Genomic DNA, 24,181 nt, shown 5'->3' with positions numbered 1-24,181 from the left:
TAGGAAGTTAAACTGTTCCTGATGACAAAAGCTTAAATCACTTCTGCACTAACTTAGATTGCAATATATTTTATGCATATTTGAAAGGGCTGACGTAGAGTGCTGTGGCTTGGTGACAAACTCACCCTTGCCATTTAATGGAATAATGAAACAGCACATGCTATGAAAAAACATTACAGTTCTACAGTTACAGTAGTTTGTGAGCTGTATGAATAGATTCTGTAACAGCCAGAAAAGACAGTTTGTTTAGATATCCCCTCGTGCTCACTGAAAATAGTTTTACTGCTCCTGCTACAAGTCTAACATCAGTTAACTGTGTTGCAAAACTTTGTAGAGCTCTGCATATGTTCCAAGAAACTAACACCTCTAGTTCTCTGTTAATCTGATAAACTGGGTGAGTCTGATTACTCATGCAAAGGCTTATGAAATTGTATGCCCCAACAAAGGGGTGCTATCCAATTCTGTTTAAAAATGTACGCGTGTTACACATTACACGCGTACCTTAGTAACAAATCAGGGAAACCAGTTCACTTTTTACCACCTGTGACATGCCTTTGGAGGGTGGGGCAAATGTTTATATATCTGTAGAGGGTGACAGTTGGGGCATATAGCACTGCTTTGAAAAAGAGACACACACACAAATGGAAGGTGAGATTTGTCTCTCTCTTTCTCTACTCACTTTGTTTTATTCTTTAACCACCTTTGATCTTTCTATTCATTGCGTATAGACTGAATTTTAACCAGTGCCATCTCACTGTTGAATTTAATTTTGTAATGTAATTTTCTCATCTCCTTTTGCAGACTTGAGCATACAAAATGTCAACTTGGAAACATCTGAAAACCTGGAGAGACACAGGACAGAGGGCTTCAGCAGCTCTAAAGCTCTGGTGGTGAGAAGAGGAGACCCATTCAGAATCAGTCTGCAGCTGAAGGGTCGACCCTTCAACCCCAAGACTGACTCTCTGAGGATCAAAGTTATGCTAGGTAGTCTTCTGTATTATTATTATTATTATTATTATTATTATTATTATTATTATTATTATTATTATTATTATTATTATTATTATTATTATTTGATGAATGACTGTGTGGAATCATATATTTTTTTAAAGCTATTAGAGATTCTTTCAATAATCATGGGTTGATACATCAACAACCTCTCAAATGTTAAAAGTTAATCCTGACCTGAGTGACGCTCCAGTAATGGCAAATACTTTTTGCATAATTTGTTTTGTATGCAGCCAGTCTGAACCACCAATAAAAATTATTTTTTCCTCATCATCTTTCTCTCTTCTCTCCTCAGGCCGCCTGTATGTGGTAATGCCCGTCACTTTCTCCAGGAAGGTTTCTTCCTCCCATTGGAAAGCCTATTTTGACCCAGAGATCCTGAGCCTCCAGAACCTGTCCATTTTCATCTCCTCTCCTGCCTCTGCCTCAGTGGGCTTCTACAGATTTAAGCTGTATGTGTTCACTCAGGACGGCCAGAGAAGCTACACCTATGGCAAATTCATGCTGTTGTGCAACCCCTGGTGCAGTGGTGAGTACAAACCAACCGAGTTGAACGAAAGCCTCTACAAAATTAACATAAGGGTTTGCAAGACTCTGAGGTTTTTGGTAGTTTATAATGTTACAGCAGCAGTGAGGCTGAATGACTTCATTCTCTCATTCATCACCTTGAATCACTTATTATTAGTTCCTTTTATGGGAGTCTAATCAGTAAATCATAGTGACTCAAATATATAGCAGCAGTTTTGGAAAATAGATGAGCATTAAAATGAGCATTGTAATTGAAGACTTAAGCTATTTATGGTGTATCCAGTAGCATGTATTTTAAAATGTATATATGGGAATGCACTAAATGTCCAATGTTTATGTCTTGCAGAGGATGCAGTTTACGTTCCCTTTGAGGACCAGCGAGAGGAATACGTCCAGAACGACTCTGGGTTGCTGTTTATGGGGACAACTAGAAACCTCGTGTCAAGACCGTGGTCCTTTGATCAGGTATGAAAACAATATCTGTTGAGCAGAACTTTTTGTATATGCTCCATAAGAAAAAAAAAATCACTAACCTCAGCTGTCTGGTGATTTCTGAGGCTGCCGCATTGAATTATTTATTGTAGTGTTATTTTATTGGATTGCATTTCACTGTATCAGATTTTGCTTTTAGTGCATCCACTTTCTGTATAAACCTTAAATCCTTGAGTTGGATTGAAACAAACTCACAACGAAAAATTTTATGTGAAGGGGAATTTTAGGAAAATAGATACTAGTAGTATTAGGTAAAACTCAAAAAACAAATTGCATAGTCCAGTGTTGATACTCAACAGGTGACAAAACATACCGTGACTACAATTGACACATACTGGCCACTTGTTTAGCATGGGTTGTGCTTCAAACATCATTAAAAATTCATCTAATTCTCTCATTTCTTTCCCTCTGCCTGTTAAGTACGAGTCTGGTGTCCTGGAGACGTGCCTGAATCTGCTCCAAATCAGCCCTCAGCACCAAAAGAATAGAAGGATGGACTACCTGAACCGAAACAACCCCATCTACATCAGCCGGGTTGTGTCTGCCATGGTGAGTGTGAACAGATTCCTACACACAGAGAAAAAGAACACATGAACACATAAACCTCCAAGATGAGAATAAATCATTTGCTACCAGTATTCTGTTTCACTGATTTTTTTTTATTTACCTTGTCTGACAACATGAGCGTCACTGCTGCTTATTAAGAACAAGTCGTGGCTTGAACTGGGACTTTGTGTTCCTGCAGATTGTGAAGATAAACACACACCTGTTGCACAGTTATAAACACTAAATGTCACATGCAGGGACATGTTGCAGTAAAACTGTCAATCAAAGTAGTTATTAAACTTCAGTTGGGAGTCAAATCATCACCCTTCATCATGGAAGATGTGAGATGCCCCAACTTGCATTATGATGTTTGGGAGCTGAAAAAAAAAAGAAAAGAAAAGAAAATGACATTTTTGTTTTTGTAGATCAACTGTGAAGATGACCGTGGAGTGCTGAAAGGAAACTGGTCAGGGTCTTTCAAAGAAGGTGTTCATCCCTCCACGTGGACTGGGAGTGGAGACATCTTGAGACAGTGGGCCTTGACTGATTACAGACCAGTCAAGTATGGACAATGCTGGGTATTTGCAGCTGTCATGTGCACAGGTAATAACACCCTGATGATTAAAAACATTTCAAATGGGATCAGATTTTTGGTTTCACTGATCAGTACCACGCCTCTCAAATTCTCTGTCATGATTGACGTCTTATCAGCTTTGATTACACACTGAACTGTTTCTTCCATGATGCAATGTTGAGTTATTGTCATCGGTATGTAAATACCTATGTCTGTGTTTTAATTATATCTTTCAGTCATGAGAGTTCTTGGCATTCCTTGCCGCGTCGTCACAAACTACAACTCTGCCCACGACACCAACAAGAACCTTGTGATTGAGGAGTACTACAACGAAAAAGGGGAGAAGCTGAATAACAGCAATGACAGTATATGGTCAGTAGTTATGTAACTGATGGATCTGTTTATGTGGCAAAGATGATAAGCAGTTTTTGTGATACTTTGGGGAAATTTTGTAACATTACACTAAGTTATGAAATCACTTTTTGAGATGAATAAAAGATTTATAAAACAAAAAAGCCACTAATAATCTTATGATATTTCATTTTTGCCTTCCACAACAGGAACTTCCATGTGTGGGTGGAGTGCTGGATGACTCGACGGGATCTGGGATCTGGAATGCAAGGCTGGCAGGTTTTGGATCCGACCCCCCAGGAAAGGAGTGGAGGTGTGTGAGAAACCTTGTTGGTACTGTTGTGAGAAGTTTCTCACTTTTTTGGTCACCTCTGAACTTTTACGACTCAATATTGTAACCTATTTTTCTTCCTTCTTTTACCCCAGGAGTGTTCTGCTGTGGCCCAGCCCCTGTCAAAGCGATCAAGGACCAGCGCATGGACCTGTTTTATGACATCCCCTTTGTCTATGCCGAGGTGAACGCTGACGTCTACACAGTCATAGTGAGCAAGGGTCGGGTGGTCAACTACAGTAAAGACACAGAGAGAGTTGGATCCCTCATCTGCACCAAGGCCGTAGGCACCCCCAGACTCCAGAATATCACAGGAGACTACAAATTTATCAAAAGTATGATCCAAAAAGAAAAATACTTTCATCTATCTGGTTTCTAACTGCTGTTCGCTCTCAGGCATAAATAGTTGCTCACTTTTTTCTTTCTATCTTTACAATAAAGGCCCAACATCAACACTTACATCAAGGAGCTCCGCAATATCAGAAGACTCAACACTAAGGAGAGGTAATTAAGAATTCTGATTTTCAACACATTAATCAGACTCATCAACTGTTTAAACACAAGTCATCTCATGCACTGGCTGTCATGTTGTTTATACAGCAGGCCCGTCCAAGGGGGTGCTAGTCTTCCTGAGCCTGGATAAAGCTCCGGTCGCCGGGGAGCCCATCTGCTTCACAGTGAAAATCGTCAACAAGCGGAGTGTCGCCAAGGTGATGAAGGTGCATCTCAATGCCCAGGCCAAAGAATACAACCACAGCCCCTCAGACACCTTCTGGGAAACCAACGGCGTCGTGCAACTGGCCCCAATGGAAGGTAATTTACTTTCCACTCACTCGCTGACTCAGATTTTCATTTCTGAAAGGATTGTTGTTTCAAATTTGGACTTGATGATTAGTTTCACACGTTGTCTTCTTTCTCTTTCTCCCTCTGTCTCTCTTTTTACAGTCAAGGTGCTGAGCCAGCAGATGCTCCCAGCCCAGTATGAAGACGTGGTGGGAGATGACCTGATCAACCTTGCAGTAGTCCTGGAGGACATAGACAGTCAGGAGCACATCCTGGCCTCAGAGGAGTTCAATATCGCCAGCCCAAACCTCCTCATACAGGTACTTTGGAAACAGCGAGACTATGAATGTTAATCAGCAATAGTTTAGATTGTAATGTCACCTGTATTACTCAAGAAAAAACATGTAGGTATTATCTGTGTGATAGTAACATTACACAGTGAATCTGTTCTGACCAGATGAACTCACTGTTGCCTCAAATGCATGATTCACTGGCAAGAATAAAAACCTACTTAACTTAATTTAAAATTTAATGACCAACCATACCATAGATATCATTATAAGGAAAGAATAAATGTAGATGTGAGAGCTGTAATAAACAGAATGTATATAATGTGGTCTAACTTTAAAGTTATTACGGTGAGAATGAGGGTTCACTAACACAAATTTCTCCTTCAGGTTGCAGATGAAAACTTTATCATGCGTAACAAAGAGCAGACCGCCACAGTGATCTTCACCAACCCATATTCTCAACCAGTGAGCGGAGTACTGACTGTAGTCGGGGCCGGACTGATCCCAAACAAACTTCAGTTCAGGTTAGACGGATGTTTTATTGTCTTCATTCTTTATGCTGAATGTTGTAGGCAGCTGAGTCATTTATGCACATCTTGAATAGTTGCAAAATAAATAGCTGAAGTAATGCTCAAATATAGGAGTGTCAATGTGCAGCGCATAACTGTACACAGTGTGTCTTTGTTAAAGGAATGAAGACTTCGCACTTGTCATACTTGTATTTGTTCTGCTTATGTTTATGTTCAGTGTTCAGACAGGTGTGTCTAAGATAAATGTTCAAAGACAAAAAGTGCAATTAGCTATAGACAAATATATAATCTAATAAATTAATGTGTGCTAAATTTAGACATTCCCAGGGGATCATTTTAGCTCAACTGTCACAAACTAAATTGTTTGATGCAATCTGCTCCAACCAGGTGAACAGAAGCCACAGAATACTTTTTGACAAAGCAGCTAGTGTCAGCTATTCACAACTACTGCAGCAGTAGTGCTACTTCAACATTTCGAAAACCTTTGTGTTATATCTTCTCTGTGTCGTCCTGCAGGATGCTCCCGCTGCGTCCAGGAAGAAGAGTGGAGCAGCACATCACCTTCATCCCCAGCATGGTGGGAACAAAGATGCTGCAGGCAAGCCTGACACTCACAAATATCAACTCCACTATCAGAGGCTTCAAGATGGTCTCTGTCAACCGTGCTTAGATCTTTTTTTTTTCATCTTTTTGCCTCTCATTTGGCTTAGTTGTTGCACTAGGGTACAGTACATTTCTATTTTCAGATTTGCCTGTAAAACACAGTTCTTATAAGATGTAACAGCTCAGTTTCTCAAGGCAGGTGATATCTGCTGCTTATGTCTAGTGCCATCCAACCGAAGTAATCCTCATGTTTACGTATTGCCGTCTATGAAAATGTGAATGTATGCTGTATTTATTTGTTTTGCTATTTATTTTGCTGTTTATGTGATTGAGCTGTGAAAATCAATATTGCAACTAGGGAATCTGCCTTTTCACTTGAAATTGTAAAGCCGCAAGTATTTTTTGAATGAATTATTGTGCTTTTTGCTTAGTTTGAAAAAAATAAAAAATGTGTTTAAATATATTGTAAATCACTTTTTTTTGACAGTCAAAAATCTGATTTTATGTTAATGCAGTTCTTTAACTGCCCTGTAGAGGGAGACCTTTCCTTAAAAAAACAACAGCATGAACATCTTGATAATTACATGTAATTCACACGAGAATCATTAATCATTCATTTATTCACTTGTAATTAAATCCACTTTTGTTTCATACAAATGTGCGAAATTAAATGAAACTCGACTCACCTTTCCCCACAATACAATTAATTTATCTTTATTAATCTATTTTAACTGTCTGTCAAAAACAAATCCACAATAAAGCATTATATACAAATAATAGCTAAGCTGACAGGCAGTGGAATAGGCACATGCACAACCATACCAGTTCATCTATATTACAAACAGGTTATTAGGAAATTAACCAAGGACAGAAAAGAAGGAGAATTAAAACAAAACATACAAACATATACAACCCAGAATCAATACGGATTGAAGCCCCAGCCTAAAACGCAGCATCTTCAAGACAACTTCTTAATAAAACATGTTTACAAGAGCATATTTTTGGTCTTTGAAGGGGATTGTATTATGGCGAGCTCCCAAACTGTGTATACCTCATTTTGTTGTAGAATTTAACCAACAATAAATAGCTCACATTCTTATGGTAAAATACAATCAGACTATTTTGAATAGCCTCTAACTATGAGAAGAATGATATTTGACATTCATCTAGCTGACATATGAATAAAACAGTTCTATCAAATCTATCCCGAGTAACATCACAACTTTTAAGTTTGTTTCTAATTTTCTTTTTGGTCAGCAAAAAATGTGTTTGGTCTCACAACAAATAAAAAAAACAACACAGCAGAACAAACAATCTAACAACAATGTGAGCTTTGTTATCCATGCAGACGTACTCACTGTGTTCATTAAACAGGATGTAAGGTTTTGCATTCAGTGCAACACTTTTTCACGTACAAAAGTGGGACACCATAAAGTTGAGATGAAATAAATTTTAAAAAATGAGTTAAAAAAAGTATTTGCAGTATTAACCATAGTTCCCTGGGGTTAGTTATGACGCTTTGGTCCCTTTTTTTTTTTACTTCAGTCTTTAATTTTGGTCCAGCACTTTTGGCTTCATGTTTATGTGTCATAGATATACTGCAGCTTTGCTTCGAAATCCTCACAGTTCCTCTGGCTTGGTGTGTGAAATTGTCCGCCTAGTTGCTCACTTGAAATAGCGATACTGACTCTGAATCAGTCTCTAGGGGCACCTTCACCCTCTATAGCTGCACTCAACGAGTTCAGGAGCTTCTCATAATTTGGTGGAAGAGCAGAGCGTGACAGCAGGCGCCCTCTAGAGGTAGTCCAGCTCCAGTGCATGGCTCAGAGCCTCTAGGTCGGCCCGACAGGACACCCTCCAGAACGGCATGTTCTTCTGAGAAAACAAAAATAAAATAAAAACTCAATACAGGTTTAATGTGAAACATGCTAACTTAAGGCAGGCATACTTGCAGATGCATTGCAGATGTGAAATACAGACTGCGGTTTGTAGGGGGATTGTAGTAAGTGACAAAGTACATGAGGATAACATGATGGACTTTAATATACAAAAGCGTAATGCAAAGAAAGATTTGGTGAATTTCCAAATCCAGGAAAAAATGCCAACATTCCATGTAAAGACTTTCCTTAAAAAAAACCCCAAAAAACAAAAAACAAATGCCGGCACAGAAGCTGGAGAAATCCTGTGTGTCTTAAGGTTAACTGATTAGTTGTGGCTCATTTTTCAGCAGTCAGCGTCATAAAAAGACAGATTGAGTTATACCTTCTTGGCCACGGTCTCTTCTTCGGCTCCATCTCCTATCACCACATACACTGCTCTCCGGCCAAACCTCTGAGAGACACGCTCAAAACAGCTTTCTTTGCCTTTGAAAATAAGGGAAACCAGAAGTTGCAATGTTAAAAACAGCGCCTTTGAAGAAAGACTTTAAAAGGGGAAATGTATTTAATACGTTTGCATTATAGAGGAGATCACTGTTGATCGTATAATTTATTATCTTCATTATCGATTAATCTGTCAATTATTTTCTCAATTAATCAATTAATTATTTGGTCTGTAAAATGTTAGGAAATGATTCCCAAATGTCTTGTTTTGTCCCGACCAGCAATCCACAACCCAAAGATTTTCAATTTACTGTCGTAGAACACAAAAGAAACCAGAAAATATTCACATTTGAGAAGCTGGAATCAGAGAATTTGGACATTTTTTTCCTTAACAAATTACTCCAAACGATTAAGCGATTATCATAAATAGTTAGCAGTTAATTCAATATTTGACAACTAATCGATCAATCAACTAATCGTTGCAGCTCTCGTGTAATCGAGTCATATGATTACTCTCTCCTTGTCCCTTCTTCCTAAGATTTTCCTCACCTGTCTTGGTGGCGCTGTATATGTTCTCTATGGGGAAGGCTGAGCCGAGGCCGTACAGTAGCACCTTGGAGAGTGCTGGGATGAGCTGGGTGGTGGTCACCAGTACATTCACACAGTTGGGCCTGAGACAAGAGAAGACAGGCATGTTTATTCCATGGTTAAGTTAGGACTCACGCAACAGCAGGGACCAACATAACTTCTACTTATAATAGGATATGGAGCAGAATCATCATCAAACACAATGCTGTAAAGTCTTTTTTCATAAATACAGCTCAAGTTAATTGATCTGCTGATGTAAATCAAGCCATGAACTGACCTCGAGTTGATGAGTGCCAGGGCCTTGAGTGCTTGAGTCAGCCAAAGGTCAGTCAGGACCTCCATCTCTCTCCTCAGCTGTAACCACTCCTCCCGCTTGGGGCTGCCCAGCAAACCTACATATACGTCAGGGAGAAGCACAAGCTTAATGACCTCAACTCTTATGGTTCTAATGAATACATGTTTATTTATTGAGATGTTGCAAAACTTTATTTTGACAGCAAGACTGTGTGCAGTCCCTGGATGGATGATTTTCACACAACATCCTCTAGCCAAAACCTCAAACACATGGTTTCCAGTGGAGTTAAAGCAGCCAGCTGTAATCAGCAGTACCTTTGCTCAGCCAGTGCACAAGGGCTCAGACTGAACAACTTCTGACTCACAAACAAACATGTCTCCTCCATTTCAGCTTTTTCATCACATCATGATTCAATTAATTTAATAGGTAATACGTCTGTATTGAACCATTTTTTTTTTTGTTCATGTTTATCATCATATCTTCACTGCATTTTCCTCTCTACTTCACTTTTCTGAAGCAGAACAGCCAGATAACAACTTGATACGAGCAAAAATCCCAATCAAAGCATTTTTGTTTGAGTCCGTACTTTATTCAGTTTCTACTCTAGTTTGAAGTTAATTGCAACATTATCCTGACTTAACGTGATTCATTTCTCGACATTATTAGGTCTTTTTTGTTGCTAGAAAACCCCATATAACTCAAATTAGACCTCAGAAAAAACTAAGCAAATCTAAATACATTGGCTACCTATATATAGCAGTGTTAAATAAAAAGACAGCTTACCCCCAACATTATTCTTGTATGTGCTGTAAATCTCCTTGACTCTACGGTATCGGAAAGCCAGTTTCCTCATCCAGTCCACCCCTCCGTGGACCCCTGACCCCAGGCACAGAGAGCCGGCCCCCGCTGGGCTCTGGAAGCCGTCCGTCCCAAAGTTGTAAGTGCTGAAGGATCACAATACAGGAAGCAGCCAGGATATAGATCATAAAGACACAAACTGCATTTTTCCAGAGATGCTTATACTGTAGTAGCACTATAATAAGTGTTTCATAAGGGATGCTCTATGAAATGGTGCAACTTTTTTCATGCATACATTTTTCTTGCTCTAGGAATCAGTTCAGCTGTTTCTAAGTCAGAACAAGAAAGCAGTGCTAAAACCATTCATCAAATTTTTGGAGGTGTGCCAGCGCAACCACAAAAATTTCAGACATAAGAAACAACTGTAAAGCTGAAAATCTTAGACACTGACTTTTAGCTGTGAATGAAGCTTTGTCAGTAAGAAATCATGAAGGATATACGTTCACCGAGGGTAGGATAAATATAAAAACCATCTTTGAGAATGAAAAGGGCCAAAGTAAAGTTCAATAAAATAAATACTTCAAAAAAGTAGTTTGGTACAGTCTGGCTCTTTCTCAAATCGCTCCTTAAAGTATCCTAAAGTGCTTCAAGAGGTTTATGTAATAAAACGTCTGGACTGAGGGAGACAGAGAGAATGATAAAGAGATATTTTGATGAGAAATGAAAGCATTGGATAATCCTGCGACATATTATATGGCTGTGGAAGTCAAGGAAATAAAAAGACATGCACATGCTTGCATGCATGAACACACACAGACCCACACGTCTCATCTCTCTTCTCCTGTGCACTAAAACCCAGAGGGCAAGTCTGGTTCACGAGCCACAGTAGAACTGTCAGTGTGTCTCTAAGTACAGTAACACAGTAGAAGCTTTACCTCAGGTCCTGTCCATTGTCATCTGATGCCACGTCATCAATATGAACCTGGTCACATTCCTGGGAAATGAAAAAGAGAGCGGATATATCAAGAGATCCATTTCAGAGTGGAGCCCTGTACAGGCAGGTCTCTCCTCTTTAGGGGAGCCTCCGGGAGTGATAGCAGCTTCAGAAACAGAAAAAAAACCCCAGCTAAAATAAAAGACAAGGAAGGAGGAAATAAGGTGTCGGGACACGGGACAGTAAGGCGCCAGAGATATGGGACAGTCAACATAGCTGGACAATTCTAGAGTAACCGTGTAATAAATTAAAGTAAATCTGCATTTTTTTATAGAGCTTCCAACATTTTGGTTTTAAAAAATTGCTTAAGAAAGGTCCATTGTCTTTGACAAGCACAGTGGTGTGCATGTTGTTCCTCTCTATTGGACCTTAATGCAACCAACCGCACCACAGGGATTAAAACCACACTGTAGCTTAAACATGTGGTGGCAGCCAAAACACCTTCAGCAATATGCAGTTAAATCAGAAACTTGAAAACAGTTATGAAGATTGGATATGTAAGACAAAAACAAAAACAAAGAGTGTAAGTAAATCATGATAGACTTAGAGAAAATATAACACAGCCTCTGAACCTCACAACCTTCTATCATTCACACACACGCAACCATGTGCACATATGTACAGAACCAGAGTCTTAGAATAACTCTTACATGTCACGCCGCGACCCAAGACAGACAGGCTCTCCTATCAGCTTTCAGCCATCTTTTTTTTTAAAGATATGTTTTTGGGCATCTTTGCCTTTATTCAACGGTTGATGGTGGAGGGTGTGGGGGGTTGGTAGGGAGGGCGGCATGACATGCAATGGGGGTCCCCAGGTGGTTTAAAACCAGGGACGTCGCAGTTATGTGGCATGTGCTGTAACTATTCGGCTACCACGGCGCTCCGGCCTTCAGCCATCTTGAGACAGACACAGACGCTACCTCATCTTCCCTCCATCTCTACATAACTCAATCCCCAGGGGCTGCAACCCACCTCCTACTCAGGTGCCATGCACCCCTGCAGAGCTGGGACTACCACCGATATCAAGAAAAGGACCCCTTTAACACTCAGAGAAGGTCCACACAGTAACTACTTTTAATATAATCTCATTTTATGTTAGTTTTACGAGCTGGGAATGAAGTGGAATATAGCCGCAGTGATCTACTTATATAAGTTTTTTTAAAAAGGAAAATTTCAACTGGAAATTCTGACTTTGTTTAATCTGGCAGCCAATTACAATTATGTGATCTTCTGCTGGTATTACAGTCATGACAGCAGCGATAGCACTCGTAGCCACAGATGTAGCTACTGACATAGCAAGGACAAGATAATTGTACCTCAAGACTTAACAGGAGTTGTCAGCCCACTGTGGCTTATTGCTTTGGAGATTTACTGAGCCCTGACAACAAAAGAGGGGATAAAAACAGGGTTTGCAAATGGCTTTGTTGGCTCCTTTCCCTCCTCTCGACTGTTCCTCCTCCCATTTGACTAATTTTCCTCTCGGATACTCAGACACACACCTATAATTACAGCACAAAGTGTACTTGTTCTCTCTCTCGTCGTCCCTCTCTAATCTGTTTTCTTTGTCAGAACAAGGCAGTGGAATTCACGATGAAAAACATATGCACTGTTCAGTCACTAGCAGGTAGTAAAACTGCATTTTAATGACCACTTGAGAAGAGAAGAGTCCTCACTGTTAGAGGTTGCATCAATACCCATATTAACTTTTTTAAACTGGATTTTTAGACAGAAGTTTGGGTCTAACGGTAAGAGCACTTATGCCAGGAGTTAACAACCCCTCCTTTTAATTTTCTTGCTGCACCGTCACTCCAGGAAGGGAAATTGTTTGGAAAATGCTGCCACTGTGCTTTATGCCAGGTAAGAAAACAGCATCAAAATGTCAAACCTCTTGCTAGGCAGTTGAGGGGAAGGTTTTCTGGTAAGCAGTATACCAGCTTGTACTGTTGGATGTGTTTTCACTGCTTCTATTTTCCAGCTTACTGGAAAAATTCTCAGTGTCACAATTATTGCAAAAACACTGAGATAAAGTGTGCTGCGAAGTGAATATGAAATAATTAAGTAGTAAGACGTTTGGATAAAGTAAGGCATTATTTTGCTGACATGAGATTAAAGAGAGAAAAGTTAATGAAATATTTTATTATCCTACATTTTTCTAAACATGCTTCCACATAACTTTTTTGTCATGACTCACGAATTATCACACAAATTTAAAAACTCACCTCAAGGTCATTGAAGAAGAGTCTCGAGTCGGCAAGATTGAAGATCATCTCCTCCATCCACAAACCAAGAGACACTGCCTTCGAGGAGTCCTGATGCACAAACACACACACACACACAGAAACACACACACACATCACCATGAAAATTAATACCTTGCTTTGAAAACCACACTACACAGTTGTCTGTATTTGTTATCATCTGAAATCTACAAAGAAGGATAAAAAAACAAAGTGAATGAATGAGTGTAAAGAATCGGGATTAAACTTCCTTTCTAAGTGTCTAAAAGTTGCTGTATACAATTCTGTAGTTACTATTTGGACCTAAACCTAAGGTACTTAATTATTTCTGGCTTCTTAAACCAAAACTACAACCAATTAATTTCCGGACAATTTATTTTTAATCAGTCAAATGTGTTTCTATGTGTAGATGTGTATATATTTATGTCTTGATGCATGTTCAGTGTATATACAGTGGAAACAAATTTCCCCCCAGGGACAATAACATCTCTCTTATCAACCAGAGTCACATATATCTAAACATATTAAATGAAAGAAAACTGGTCTGTGGTTTGACCTACTTAATAAAAATGATGTCAGAACAATAGCCCACTTCAGCTGTGGCACCCTTGATAATTAGTTAATAAATACTAAAATTGTGAGCTTGGGCAGAGATTGATGGCCTAAGAGGTTTGATATTTAGAGAATAATCAGTTAAATCTGATTATTGAACATCATTACTCTTGTCATCATTCTTGTCTTGTCAGTGCAGCCGCCTGCTTGTCTGTCTCAACAGCTTTCCTTTCACTTCCTCAGCAAACTCATCAACTGGATTGACATAAACAGGTTTTAGGGAGAGGCAAGTGTGAATATTTATCTGTCAATCAAACGCTCTGCTGATCCTTATCTTAAACATTTCTTTTTCAGACCTATTTGTTTTAGCTCGCCAATCCCCCCCCCCCTCTCCACTGGCCCTTTTCCCTGATTCATTACAGTAAATACAGACTCATTAAATGACTCTTAGATTCAACTCTGTTATATCATCTCAAGGCTTAAACGATCATATCAGTTCAACTACAAATACTTTTTCGCTGGCTAATGGTTTTCAGTGGTTTACCATGAAAACATACAGTAATGTAACTATAATGTACCAACTTTACTAAGTATCTAGAGTCAAGCTAGTGACTCTTTGAGGCTGTACTGAGGCACAGCTTTGAGTTAAATGCTAACATATGCTAACATGCACAAAATGACAATGCTAACATGATGATGTTTAGCAGTTATAATGTTTACTACGTTTAGTGTACCGTGTTAACATTTGTAAATTAGCACTGAACATAAAGTACAGCTGAGGCTGATGGGAGCGTCATTAGTTTGCTCAGAAGCTGAAATTAAAGTTTCGACATGATGATGGCGCTAGAGGGAAAGTTACAATTCATCCTGTGGGGCACATGCCTGTGCACAACTTCATGTAGGACTACAAATAACAATTATTTTCATTTTTTGATTTGTTGATTATTTTCTTGGTTAATCAATTGTTTGTTTGGTACATAAAATGTGAGAAAATGGCTAAAAACACTGATTACCATTTCCCAAAGCCCAAGACGCAACCTAAAATGTCTTGTTTTGTCCCGACCAACAGTCCACAACCCAAATATATCCAGTTTGCTATCATAGAAGTATTAGTATTCTTCTTTAAAATGATGCAAAGTGATGAATCGATTAATATAATAATTGCCAATTCATTTTCTGTCTTTCGACTAAGCGCTTAATGGACCAAATGTTGCAGCTCTAATTTCATGGATTAGCATGAAATCAGTCTGGATCAAAGTTGCCACCTTTAGAGCCATGCTACTTGTGTGGCTGAAAACGAAAGCAGACTTCATGTTCACTGTGATGGATTCCACAAGTTATGCAAGTTATCATCAAGTTAAATTGATTTTCATGCGAGGAATTGAATGGAGATCAGGGAAAAAACCCCAAAAATCTTAAACAAATGAGCTAAAACATGGTGGCATGATCCTTCTCTACACTTCTCTACCCTGAATTTTCCACTTTATTTTTGGCTGGACCGCAACAGTGGAGCCAGCCCTACACACGGGAATATCTCTGACTGACTGAGTGAGTGATGAAGTTACACCATTGGTCGGCCAGCTGAGTGTTGGAGTTTCCCCATTGGCCATTGATCTTTCAAAACGAATCGGCGCCAACAGTTTTCTATTACATCCTTACTGCGGTTCCACTGACTGCAGCTCATTCCCAAACTTATCGCACATTAGAGCGCCCTGCAGCCAAACCAGCAGATGCCCTAACTCAGTCTGCACCTGGACTCACATGCCATTACTGAACGACTGTCGGAGGAGTACCCACACATGAGGTCTGCGGCCTCAGTGCCAGCGGGCAGTGTCACGTTGCTCCTTGAGATGATGTCGGCAGCTCACCCAGTGGTGCGCCTGGGGCTGCTGCACATGAGAAACCTCTAACGTTGGTTTTTGTGTGGTTTTGGCTGCATCCAAACTGGGACAAATAACCGAGCTTGCAAAGAGAAAACAGCTCTCCATGCACCGGAGGGAGTGCGCACAGCACCTCAAATAACAATCACTGCATTTATGACTTTTTTTTTACTGAAACGTAACTTAACCATGTCATGAGATATGCTGCTTCAATACACTTTAACAACAAATATTACTGTAACCACTACAGAAAATTGCAGATGCACATTTAATATCCAGGAATTCACATTATAGACACTACTGACTATCCCTGTAACAAATTGGCTGTACCATGTATGGTCAATGTGGCCATTGACCATACACGGTACAGCCATATACTAGGTTTTGACCTAGGCTTGTTTTTTAGGTATTGCAGATTTCACCTGGATACACCTGTCAAGTTACACCAGGAAAAGAAAAGGTATGTCTGATATGTTTTGTTTCTTTTGTGCCCTCTTTCAGTGTTTTGGACAACACTTCACAGCACCCAGCATCTCTCCGTCTGTTCTTTTTCTCTCACATGGAAATAAACCAAACAAATACCCAGGTGTTGTGTTACACTAACTTCATTTTTGTTTCTTAATAAACAAAAAATCATCATCCGAAGAAACACATGAATCATAATGTGCGGGCAGTCAGGCTGACAAACTGCGTGGGCGTGTTCTAGACTACAAAAGCAGGTGTGTGTATGTATGCGTGGTGTATTGTTTTGATGGTACCCTTGACAAGTCTTTGGCAGCGAGACAGGAGAAGCAAAGGGGTGTCAGCCAAAGGTGAACGTGAGATTAGTGCATCTGAAATAACTAGCAGAGCTGTCTCCTGGCTCAGAATGGTAGAGAAGGGCTTGATGACACAAACGGGGTAAATGATGACAATTATAAAATACACCCCCTTCAAAAAAAGGGTGTAAAGAGAAAGAGGACTGAGGGAGGAAAAGTTCAATAGGAGGAGTAGGATGACAAGGAGAAAATGACGAGGGGGAGGATTGAGAAACACCGTCCAAAAGAGAAAGAAACGAATGGAGAGGATGAAGAGGGAGGGGTTAAAGGCTTAAACCAGGGTCATTCTTCTTGTCTAATAGTTGAAATAATTATTGGTAATCACCTTCCTTTAAAAAAGAGGGCTGAGTCTATACAGAGGGATGAATAAAAGCCTCTTTCTAAAATAATCCCAGACAAGAATTTGAGAAGAAAGCACCCAAAACATTCAGTTCCCACCTTACGCAGGGGATGTTTGACAAGAAAGACAGAGCCAGGGAAGAAAATTCACACACTAGAGGACAGAGCAGGGTGCTGTATGATAGATGAGATAATGGAAGAGCCCTTACGGAGGGGGGGGGGGGGGGGGGGGGGGGGGAATCAGCTCCTCATGTGGATCTCCGTTCACCTCTGGCTCACCAAGCTGGTGAAAACAACTGTCTTTCAACACGCCCATTAGTCTTTCCTGCATGCTGGGCCCAGACTTGCCTTTACGTATAGGCTCAAACATTTGTTTATGATAAGAGTTTAATAGGCTGATCCCTAATGGGAAGAGCATGAGGCTGTTAAAACTAGACAGAGAACGGGACCCAAACCAAGATAAAGTGGAGGAAATTCATGCCAGAAAAAAGCAGCATTATGGTTGTCAGACTAAGATGAGTTAGCTGCAAATTTGGGAGGGAGAAAAAAAAAAAAAAAAAAACGTTGCTAACTTGTAAGACATCTTGACGCTTTGGACTGTTAATCTGTTTTTCCGCTGTCACTCATTCAATTCCTCTGCCGCTGCATGAGTTTTGATGTCAGAGTCTATCCAACTGAGCTTCCCTGGTTCCAGCAGCGGGGTATTTGGGTGGTGGAAGGAATCAGGAATTTTTGGCACATGAGTCACATTTCAACACATCCACTCTCTTGCTCTACAGTATCTCTTTCTTTGTCTGTCTTCCTCTCTTCACCCGCTCTCCGTGGCAGAAAAAAAAAGAAAGAAAAAGAAACAACGACATGCATGGCCTGCCCGGGGGGCTGAACCGATCAGAAACGCTGCTCTCAAACTCCCATCAGCCTTGTGTCAACCCGCAGGGGGACCGTGAGAATTCAAAACACAGATCCCCGGCCAAAAACAAGAAATGCACTGTCCACCCCTTGTCAGCTGCCTGTCTGTTGTGTAAAGGTCCCGCTGGCTGTCAATCACGCCGCAGGATGCCGGGGTAGCTAAACAACCCCAGTGCATTATGAAAAGAAACAAGAGGGCAAAAAGGCAAAACAGCCAGCGTGTGAAAATGCTCAGGGATGGGAACCAAAGGTTGTGGACTCGGCTCAGGCTGTCAAACCTTTGACTGTTAATCAAATAAGCACTGAGACAAAGGGGGATTTGACTAAAGCAAGATGATGCCAGTTTATTGTTGTGCGGGTTTTGTGCCAAACTGTGCCTACCTATTGTATAATTAACTGTCAAAGTGTGCAAATAACTCTTACAGTAAATGACAACGGGAGGGGTCGTATCAGCGTACCTTGCCAAATCGTGAGGAGAAGGTTCCCGTGAGGAGCGAATGGAAAATGATGATGGTTTCATCCAGGTCCCAGATAAACACCCGCTGCAGTGAAATAACAGATATGTAATGTTAACCTCATGAAAGTTTATGTGTTTGATGTGTGTGTGTGAGAGAGAGAGTGAGAAAGACAAATATTGTAGAGAAATACTGATAATTTTCAAAACTGTGAGAGTGTGTGTTTACCTCTATATCAGAATCCAGAGGTGGAGCGGGGTCACTGACTCTTTTCCTCCCCCTCAACTTCCCGTCTGACCCCCTTCGTGCTGGGACCCCCTCCTCTTTACCTGGTGTGGGGGGACTGGGCGGCGGGTGGTACTCTCCTAAGACACACAGATAAAACAAAGTTGCTAATCAGACTTTATAATACAGTTTATTCTCCAGATTTAGACTTGGCGTGATTAAATCAAGAGCATGTTAATATCGTACACAGATTCATGACAAAACATCGGCACAGCAGAAATGAGGTGCAGAATAAATCACTCAAACAAATCAAGGACATTCTTCAAAAGGGCACCTACTTTATCATATCTCACTGTAAGGGCACAAAGTTTTAAAACCACTTAAGCCACCTAGCATACTGCTCCACATGTTTGAGATTGTATGAAAACTACAGCTTTTTCCTTGTAAATGAGACATGAGGCAGCCTCATTTAACTCCACAGAAAATGGTCTACCTCTCTTGAAACTGCTGTGCTGCAGTAAATCAGTGTTTATATTTTATATGTTGTAGAGTTAGGTGCAGCTTGCTAAAATTCAAATTGTGAAATTTAAAAAAAAAACAAAAACAATATATACTGTATATGCTCTGATTTTGCAGCCTTGCTAGAAAATTAAATATTTTACAAAATGGGAAAAAAGAGGCAAAATTAATTTGCTATCTAGACCGTGAAATTACAATAAAATACAAAAAAACTGATTTCAGTTTTCATGCAACACATACTTTTCAACTTTACTTTTCATTCAACATGAAAGAATAAATAGTTTTATTTGTAATTGTATTTTGTGTGAGTGTATCTGTGTACATGCCCTGTATATGGTGTCTTTGTGTGTGCTCATTTATGGCTTCCCTTTGTCATGTAATGTGTGTTTTTATTTAGACAGCTCAGGGTACTTGTAATTTGCTTGACAGTTTAAAGACAGGTGTGCACTGGGTGTGTATTGGTTGCATATAGAGCTGCAATGATTAGTTGATTTATCAATTAGTTGATCAACAGAAAATTAATTGGTAGATATTTTGTTAATTGAATAATTGTTTTAGTCACTTTTTAAGCAAAAAATTTGTTGGTTTCAACAACTCAAATGTGAAGATTTAATTTAATTTTCTTGGTCATGTGATAGTAAACTGAATATCTTTGTGTTTTGAACCTTTGGTCAGACAAAACAAGACATGTGAAGACGTCACCCTTGACTCATTTTTCACTATTTTCTGACCTTTTATAGACCAAGCAATTAATTGGTTAATTGAGAAAATAATCTGCAAATTAATCAATAATGAAATTTTTGAATTTTTTTGGAAATAATTGTTAGTTGCAGCCCTGGTTATATATGTATTATGATCCAAATATACATTCAAGCAAACAAAAAAGGCCTACAGATCTTAAAGATCCAAACCAAAAGAGCAGGAGCAGGTGATTCGTCACTCCTTACCTGTATGTGACTCTGGGCTGTGATTGGGCATCATGACGGGGTGTTCTGGGTGCTGATAGGTTAATGGAGCTGTGATGGCAGCAGGGCTGATGTTGCTGCTGGTTAGGTAGGGGCTGTTGTAGTGATGTGAGTTATAATATGGAGAGTACTGACTCTGACTGTAGCTTGAGTACGATGAAAACTCCTGTCAACACATTAACAACAAAGTTAGTTAATCAATGACATGAAAATGACTATAACCTTCTGTGGAAACTCTTCAGATGTCTTAGCAGTAAAAAAATGTGTTGTGTTGTTTCATTACTTACTTGTTGGGTAGGGTTGAAGGGGGTTGAACTGGAGATTGCATGGGTGCCTTGAAAAATTCCAGATGAAATGCCACCACCTGAGAAATAATGTGAAGACAAAGATCAAACCTTCGGGTAATAATCAATCATGCAGGATAGAAAACAATTACAAACTGTGAAACAGTAGGAGATTTGACATAATTCCATCCTGTATTGATGAATAAACTTCAGATATAATTTCACCACCTCTGATCTGATACTGTGTGGAGGAAGTAATGTGCAGTAAACTTTGACTGCTTCATCAGTGACAGCTCAGTGCTGCAGGAGCTGAGAGTATGATGTATGTTTGACATAATAATACAGGTGGGAAAGTCTGCCGCTCTTGCTGCTGCTGCTGCTGCTGCTCTGGGAATCTTCTCAGCCTTATCAAGCTGAGACAGGAATGTCTTCCTCCGAGCAATTTCCCCCTGAAGTGATGCTGTCTCACCCTGCATCTTCCCATCAAAGTCTGTCAATACTGTTTGTTTGTCTGATTGATTATTTCTCCTGTAATCTCTATGACACTGGAAAGCATTTCTAATTTCCATTTCACCCCTGCTTGTCTATCAGCTGGATATCTCAAAACATTACCAATTGATTTGTACAAAAAAATTGTAGGCTGGCCACAAGCCAAGGAGGAACTACTAAACTTTTGACACCATTTGGGTGAAAGAATGCATTGTGTATGTCTTCTCATAAAGGACACATAACCTTTCAACAGCATCAGGTAAGATTATTGACCTTATTGACCTATGAGTTAATAAGCAGTGGATGATGTATATACTCAATTATTTTTTCAAATCAATCAAAAATCAAAGGGGCAACACAGAGCTCCTTACTGGTGTCCAGTACTTGGTATACTGGCAGATGAACAGATGCTTATTGATCATATGGTGATGCCTAAATAAGATTTAAATACGTCTACAGCTCTCTTAGGCTGTTACATGTAGGCCCGGAGCGAAATGCTAACATCATCACGCAGACAATCTGCTTCCTGTTTACACTGGCATGTGCATGCCCAGTGCATGTGAATGGTCATGTGATATGTGTTTTCAGGCTTGTTAGTATGGACAAAGATTATTTCTGAAACAGTGCAAAAATGCTCATGTGGACAGAGATTGATTGTTTTTGTTTTAAAACGCCATTTTAAAATTAAAATGTATTAGTGTGGACGTAGTCTGTAACAGGTCATTTTAGCTCCTGTCTCTTTAAGGCCGGACTCCCAATGAGCCCAGTCTTTTCGGATTGGTTAGCTTCCGGAAGCTGCATCACTAACGACGTCCAACTTCTCAAATACATCCGCACAGGTTTGAGCCAGAATCCGATCCAAAATATGAAAGTGGAAAATGCGTGGAAAAACCATAGCTCGTTGGCAAGAAAAACCTTAGAAAAAACCTTTGCAAACAAACTGTTCAGAGCAGGCTGAAGCCTGGACTGTTGACTTTCAGCGAGCATTTCTACATACGTAAACCTCAAGTTTTGGAACTTTGACCATGTTTAACATAGATATCTGACATAATAACAGTATATAAATAACAGAAAACCAGAAAATGCATAATATGTCCCCTTTAAATTAGTCTATTAGTTGTTGAGAGTTTTCAGTCTGGACCAAAGGGGTGGACTAACTGACTGAAATGCAAAAATTAGCCACAGTTTGAACACAGACAGCATTTCAGGTAATATAATAAATGTGCATATCCAGATGTACAACACATTAATTAAGAGCCTATTATTGACAAGGCATATCTTGGCAGTTGCTTTTGTAGGTGTGCACTGTAATTAGTTTTCAAATACAAAACAGGTCAAATAACATTTTCATATAATTGGTTTGTTTACACCTGTACTGTTTATTGACTGGGTGGTTATACAGTAAGTAATAACAGACGGTAGTTTGAGAGTTGACTTAGTATTCTTTTTGGTGATAGACGAACCCTGAGGTTGGTTTACTCCCCTCTACTCTGACATGACCTGAAATATTTTCAAAGATTCATTTCCTTAAATCTATCGTTCATCATTTAATAAGTCCACAACTGCTCTCTCTTGCTCCCTGTTTCTTCCTCTCCGTTCCACAGTGCATGACAAACAGGAGAATAATGACTCAATGGAAGAACCACACTGAAACCTCCCCGGACAACACAACAATCTTCAAAGCGACTAAAGGAAAAATACAGGAGATCTCTCGAGTAAACACAAAAAGGCTCCCATAGTCCCCATTTGGTTTCAGTTGTACATACAGTGTACAGTATGTGTTTCGATGGCTTTTTGTGGCGTGTGTGTGTGTGCCTGTGTGTGCGTGCTTGTGTATTGTGTACAGTATAATGCATGGCATGGAAACATTCTGAAATCCTACAAACATTTGGTTGTTGTGGCAGTTTATTACTGTTTGAAGTTTGCAGTTAATGATTTATGCATAAAAATATTCAAACAAATTTATTTTGTTTGGGAACAGTGTCTTTCAAACTCAAACTTCACTCTCGTTGGTGGTTCTAACGGAGCATAGTCATTGAGGGCTTTGCAGATTCTAAGAGGTTTCATCAAACATGTGTTTACATGAATATTTACATTCCCGTATAATGTCTGACATCTGATTATTCTCTTAAAGAGGAAGTGATTTGGAAAACTTTTTTGTCTGGGAAGGGCTGAAAAATTATCAACCAGAAAAAAGATCAGGGAGGACATTCACATCTGATGCCAAACCATCATAGAACAGAGACAGGGGTTATGATCCCCTCTTATATAAGACCATCTGTTATCACATGATCAAAGTTTCATACTTAGGTCATGTGATGACAGCTAAATCATCTTCATGATAACACATCAAACTCCATCTGCCGATTTAGACCATGACATGCAGACGAAATCTCTGGAAAAAGGTAATAAAACGTTGAGTTGACATTTGTCAAACTACTTAAGAATTCACCATCACAAGTCCCAAGTAACTTTAGAAGTTCTTTAAGAGCTCTTAAAGCAGTTAAAACAGTGCTTCCCCAACTTCTTAACATGATGAAATTGATATACTAACCTTTTAAATGTATTTATTCATTCTAAATCAAGATTGTATACTACTAAATATGGTCTTTGTATATGGTATATGAAGAATGGGAGTCTGGTCAGCAATACTGTTTATTACAACTTGGTTTTTATTTTTGCAATTTTTGCCCTCAATGTTAACGGTTGTGATAAGTAATTGCTGTGATCTGGAATGTGGCAGAATCACTACAATAGAGTCGACATTGCAAAAAAGCACACTGAGACGTACTGTAAACAAGCAACCAGTTCAGCCAGATTATTTAACCCACTTTATTCGGAGGTGAAACCAGAAGTGAACTCACTAGAAATGTCAGTAACCGTCTCTCATATTTCTCAGGAAAACTATAATCACAAATGTAGCGAGAAAGGTGGGTCAAAGCTGAACACGGAAGTCAACCTGTAAACTATGATGGATGTCATGACAAAGGTAGGATTCAAGAGTTACAATTATCCTTACTTATTATCCTTTAACTAACCCGGAAAAGCCTCCATTCATTAAATTAAATTTAATGAAATTCCTTTTGAAACCAAACACACTTTGGTGAAAAAATGCCTCATATTTCCTGCACAGACAGTCATACCAGTCTGTCACAAAAGTATGAAAATGTCCTCTTTTGAAAGAGTAAGCAGATGGTGAGTGAATGCATTGATGCATCATAATACAGAGACAAGCTCATATTCCAGTTATGAGAGTGCTCATTCATTAGTCGGTTAAAGTTGGGATGTAGCTACATGTGGGAATACAAAGTCATGTAAATAGCTTATCTATTTATCTGGTTTTGTTTTGTCTTCTCTCTCTTCTGTCACATCCATACAGTGGAAACAGGGTCATCCCTCTTGTCTGCAACATTAAACCTACTCACCCCTCTGTAAAATGCCCCTTAACCTCTCCCCTCTCACACACAAGGTCAATTT

The 24,181-nt window shown here is 39.5% G+C and overlaps 2 protein-coding genes across 4 annotated transcripts in view; one reads left to right on the top strand and one right to left on the bottom strand.

The window, feature by feature from the left end:
* Window positions 1-641: 641 nt before the first annotated feature.
* tgm5l (transglutaminase 5, like) lies at window positions 642-6,414 on the top strand. Its single transcript, XM_042404260.1, has 14 exons — window positions 642-648; window positions 802-984; window positions 1,304-1,537; window positions 1,883-2,001; window positions 2,449-2,577; window positions 3,000-3,177; window positions 3,385-3,520; window positions 3,709-3,812; window positions 3,926-4,165; window positions 4,272-4,334; window positions 4,431-4,643; window positions 4,776-4,933; window positions 5,291-5,427; window positions 5,950-6,414. Exons 1-14 carry the CDS (start codon window positions 642-644, stop codon window positions 6,101-6,103), a joined length of 2,055 nt encoding a protein of 684 aa, XP_042260194.1. The 3' UTR covers window positions 6,104-6,414.
* A 264-nt stretch (window positions 6,415-6,678) lies between these two features.
* Window positions 6,679-24,181, bottom strand: part of eya2 (EYA transcriptional coactivator and phosphatase 2) — a 31,838-nt gene continuing 14,335 nt past the window's right edge. For all 3 annotated transcript variants that reach the window (XM_042407608.1, XM_042407610.1, XM_042407609.1), the window contains 11 exons: window positions 20,219-20,295; window positions 19,914-20,097; window positions 18,451-18,587; window positions 18,226-18,309; window positions 13,252-13,341; window positions 10,974-11,032; window positions 10,024-10,184; window positions 9,223-9,337; window positions 8,907-9,028; window positions 8,299-8,399; window positions 6,679-7,911 (listed from right to left, as the gene is read on the bottom strand). In XM_042407608.1, the coding sequence (XP_042263542.1) occupies window positions 7,831-7,911; window positions 8,299-8,399; window positions 8,907-9,028; window positions 9,223-9,337; window positions 10,024-10,184; window positions 10,974-11,032; window positions 13,252-13,341; window positions 18,226-18,309; window positions 18,451-18,587; window positions 19,914-20,097; window positions 20,219-20,295 (1,211 nt within the window). In that variant the 3' untranslated portion in view covers window positions 6,679-7,830. The remainder of the gene's footprint in view (window positions 7,912-8,298; window positions 8,400-8,906; window positions 9,029-9,222; window positions 9,338-10,023; window positions 10,185-10,973; window positions 11,033-13,251; window positions 13,342-18,225; window positions 18,310-18,450; window positions 18,588-19,913; window positions 20,098-20,218; window positions 20,296-24,181) is intronic.

Source organism: Thunnus maccoyii, chromosome 3 (assembly GCF_910596095.1).
Source record: "Thunnus maccoyii chromosome 3, fThuMac1.1, whole genome shotgun sequence".
Classification (NCBI taxonomy): domain Eukaryota; kingdom Metazoa; phylum Chordata; class Actinopteri; order Scombriformes; family Scombridae; genus Thunnus; species Thunnus maccoyii.
Note: the sequence above shows the minus strand (reverse complement) of the source record. Positions and strands in the feature narration are given on the sequence as shown.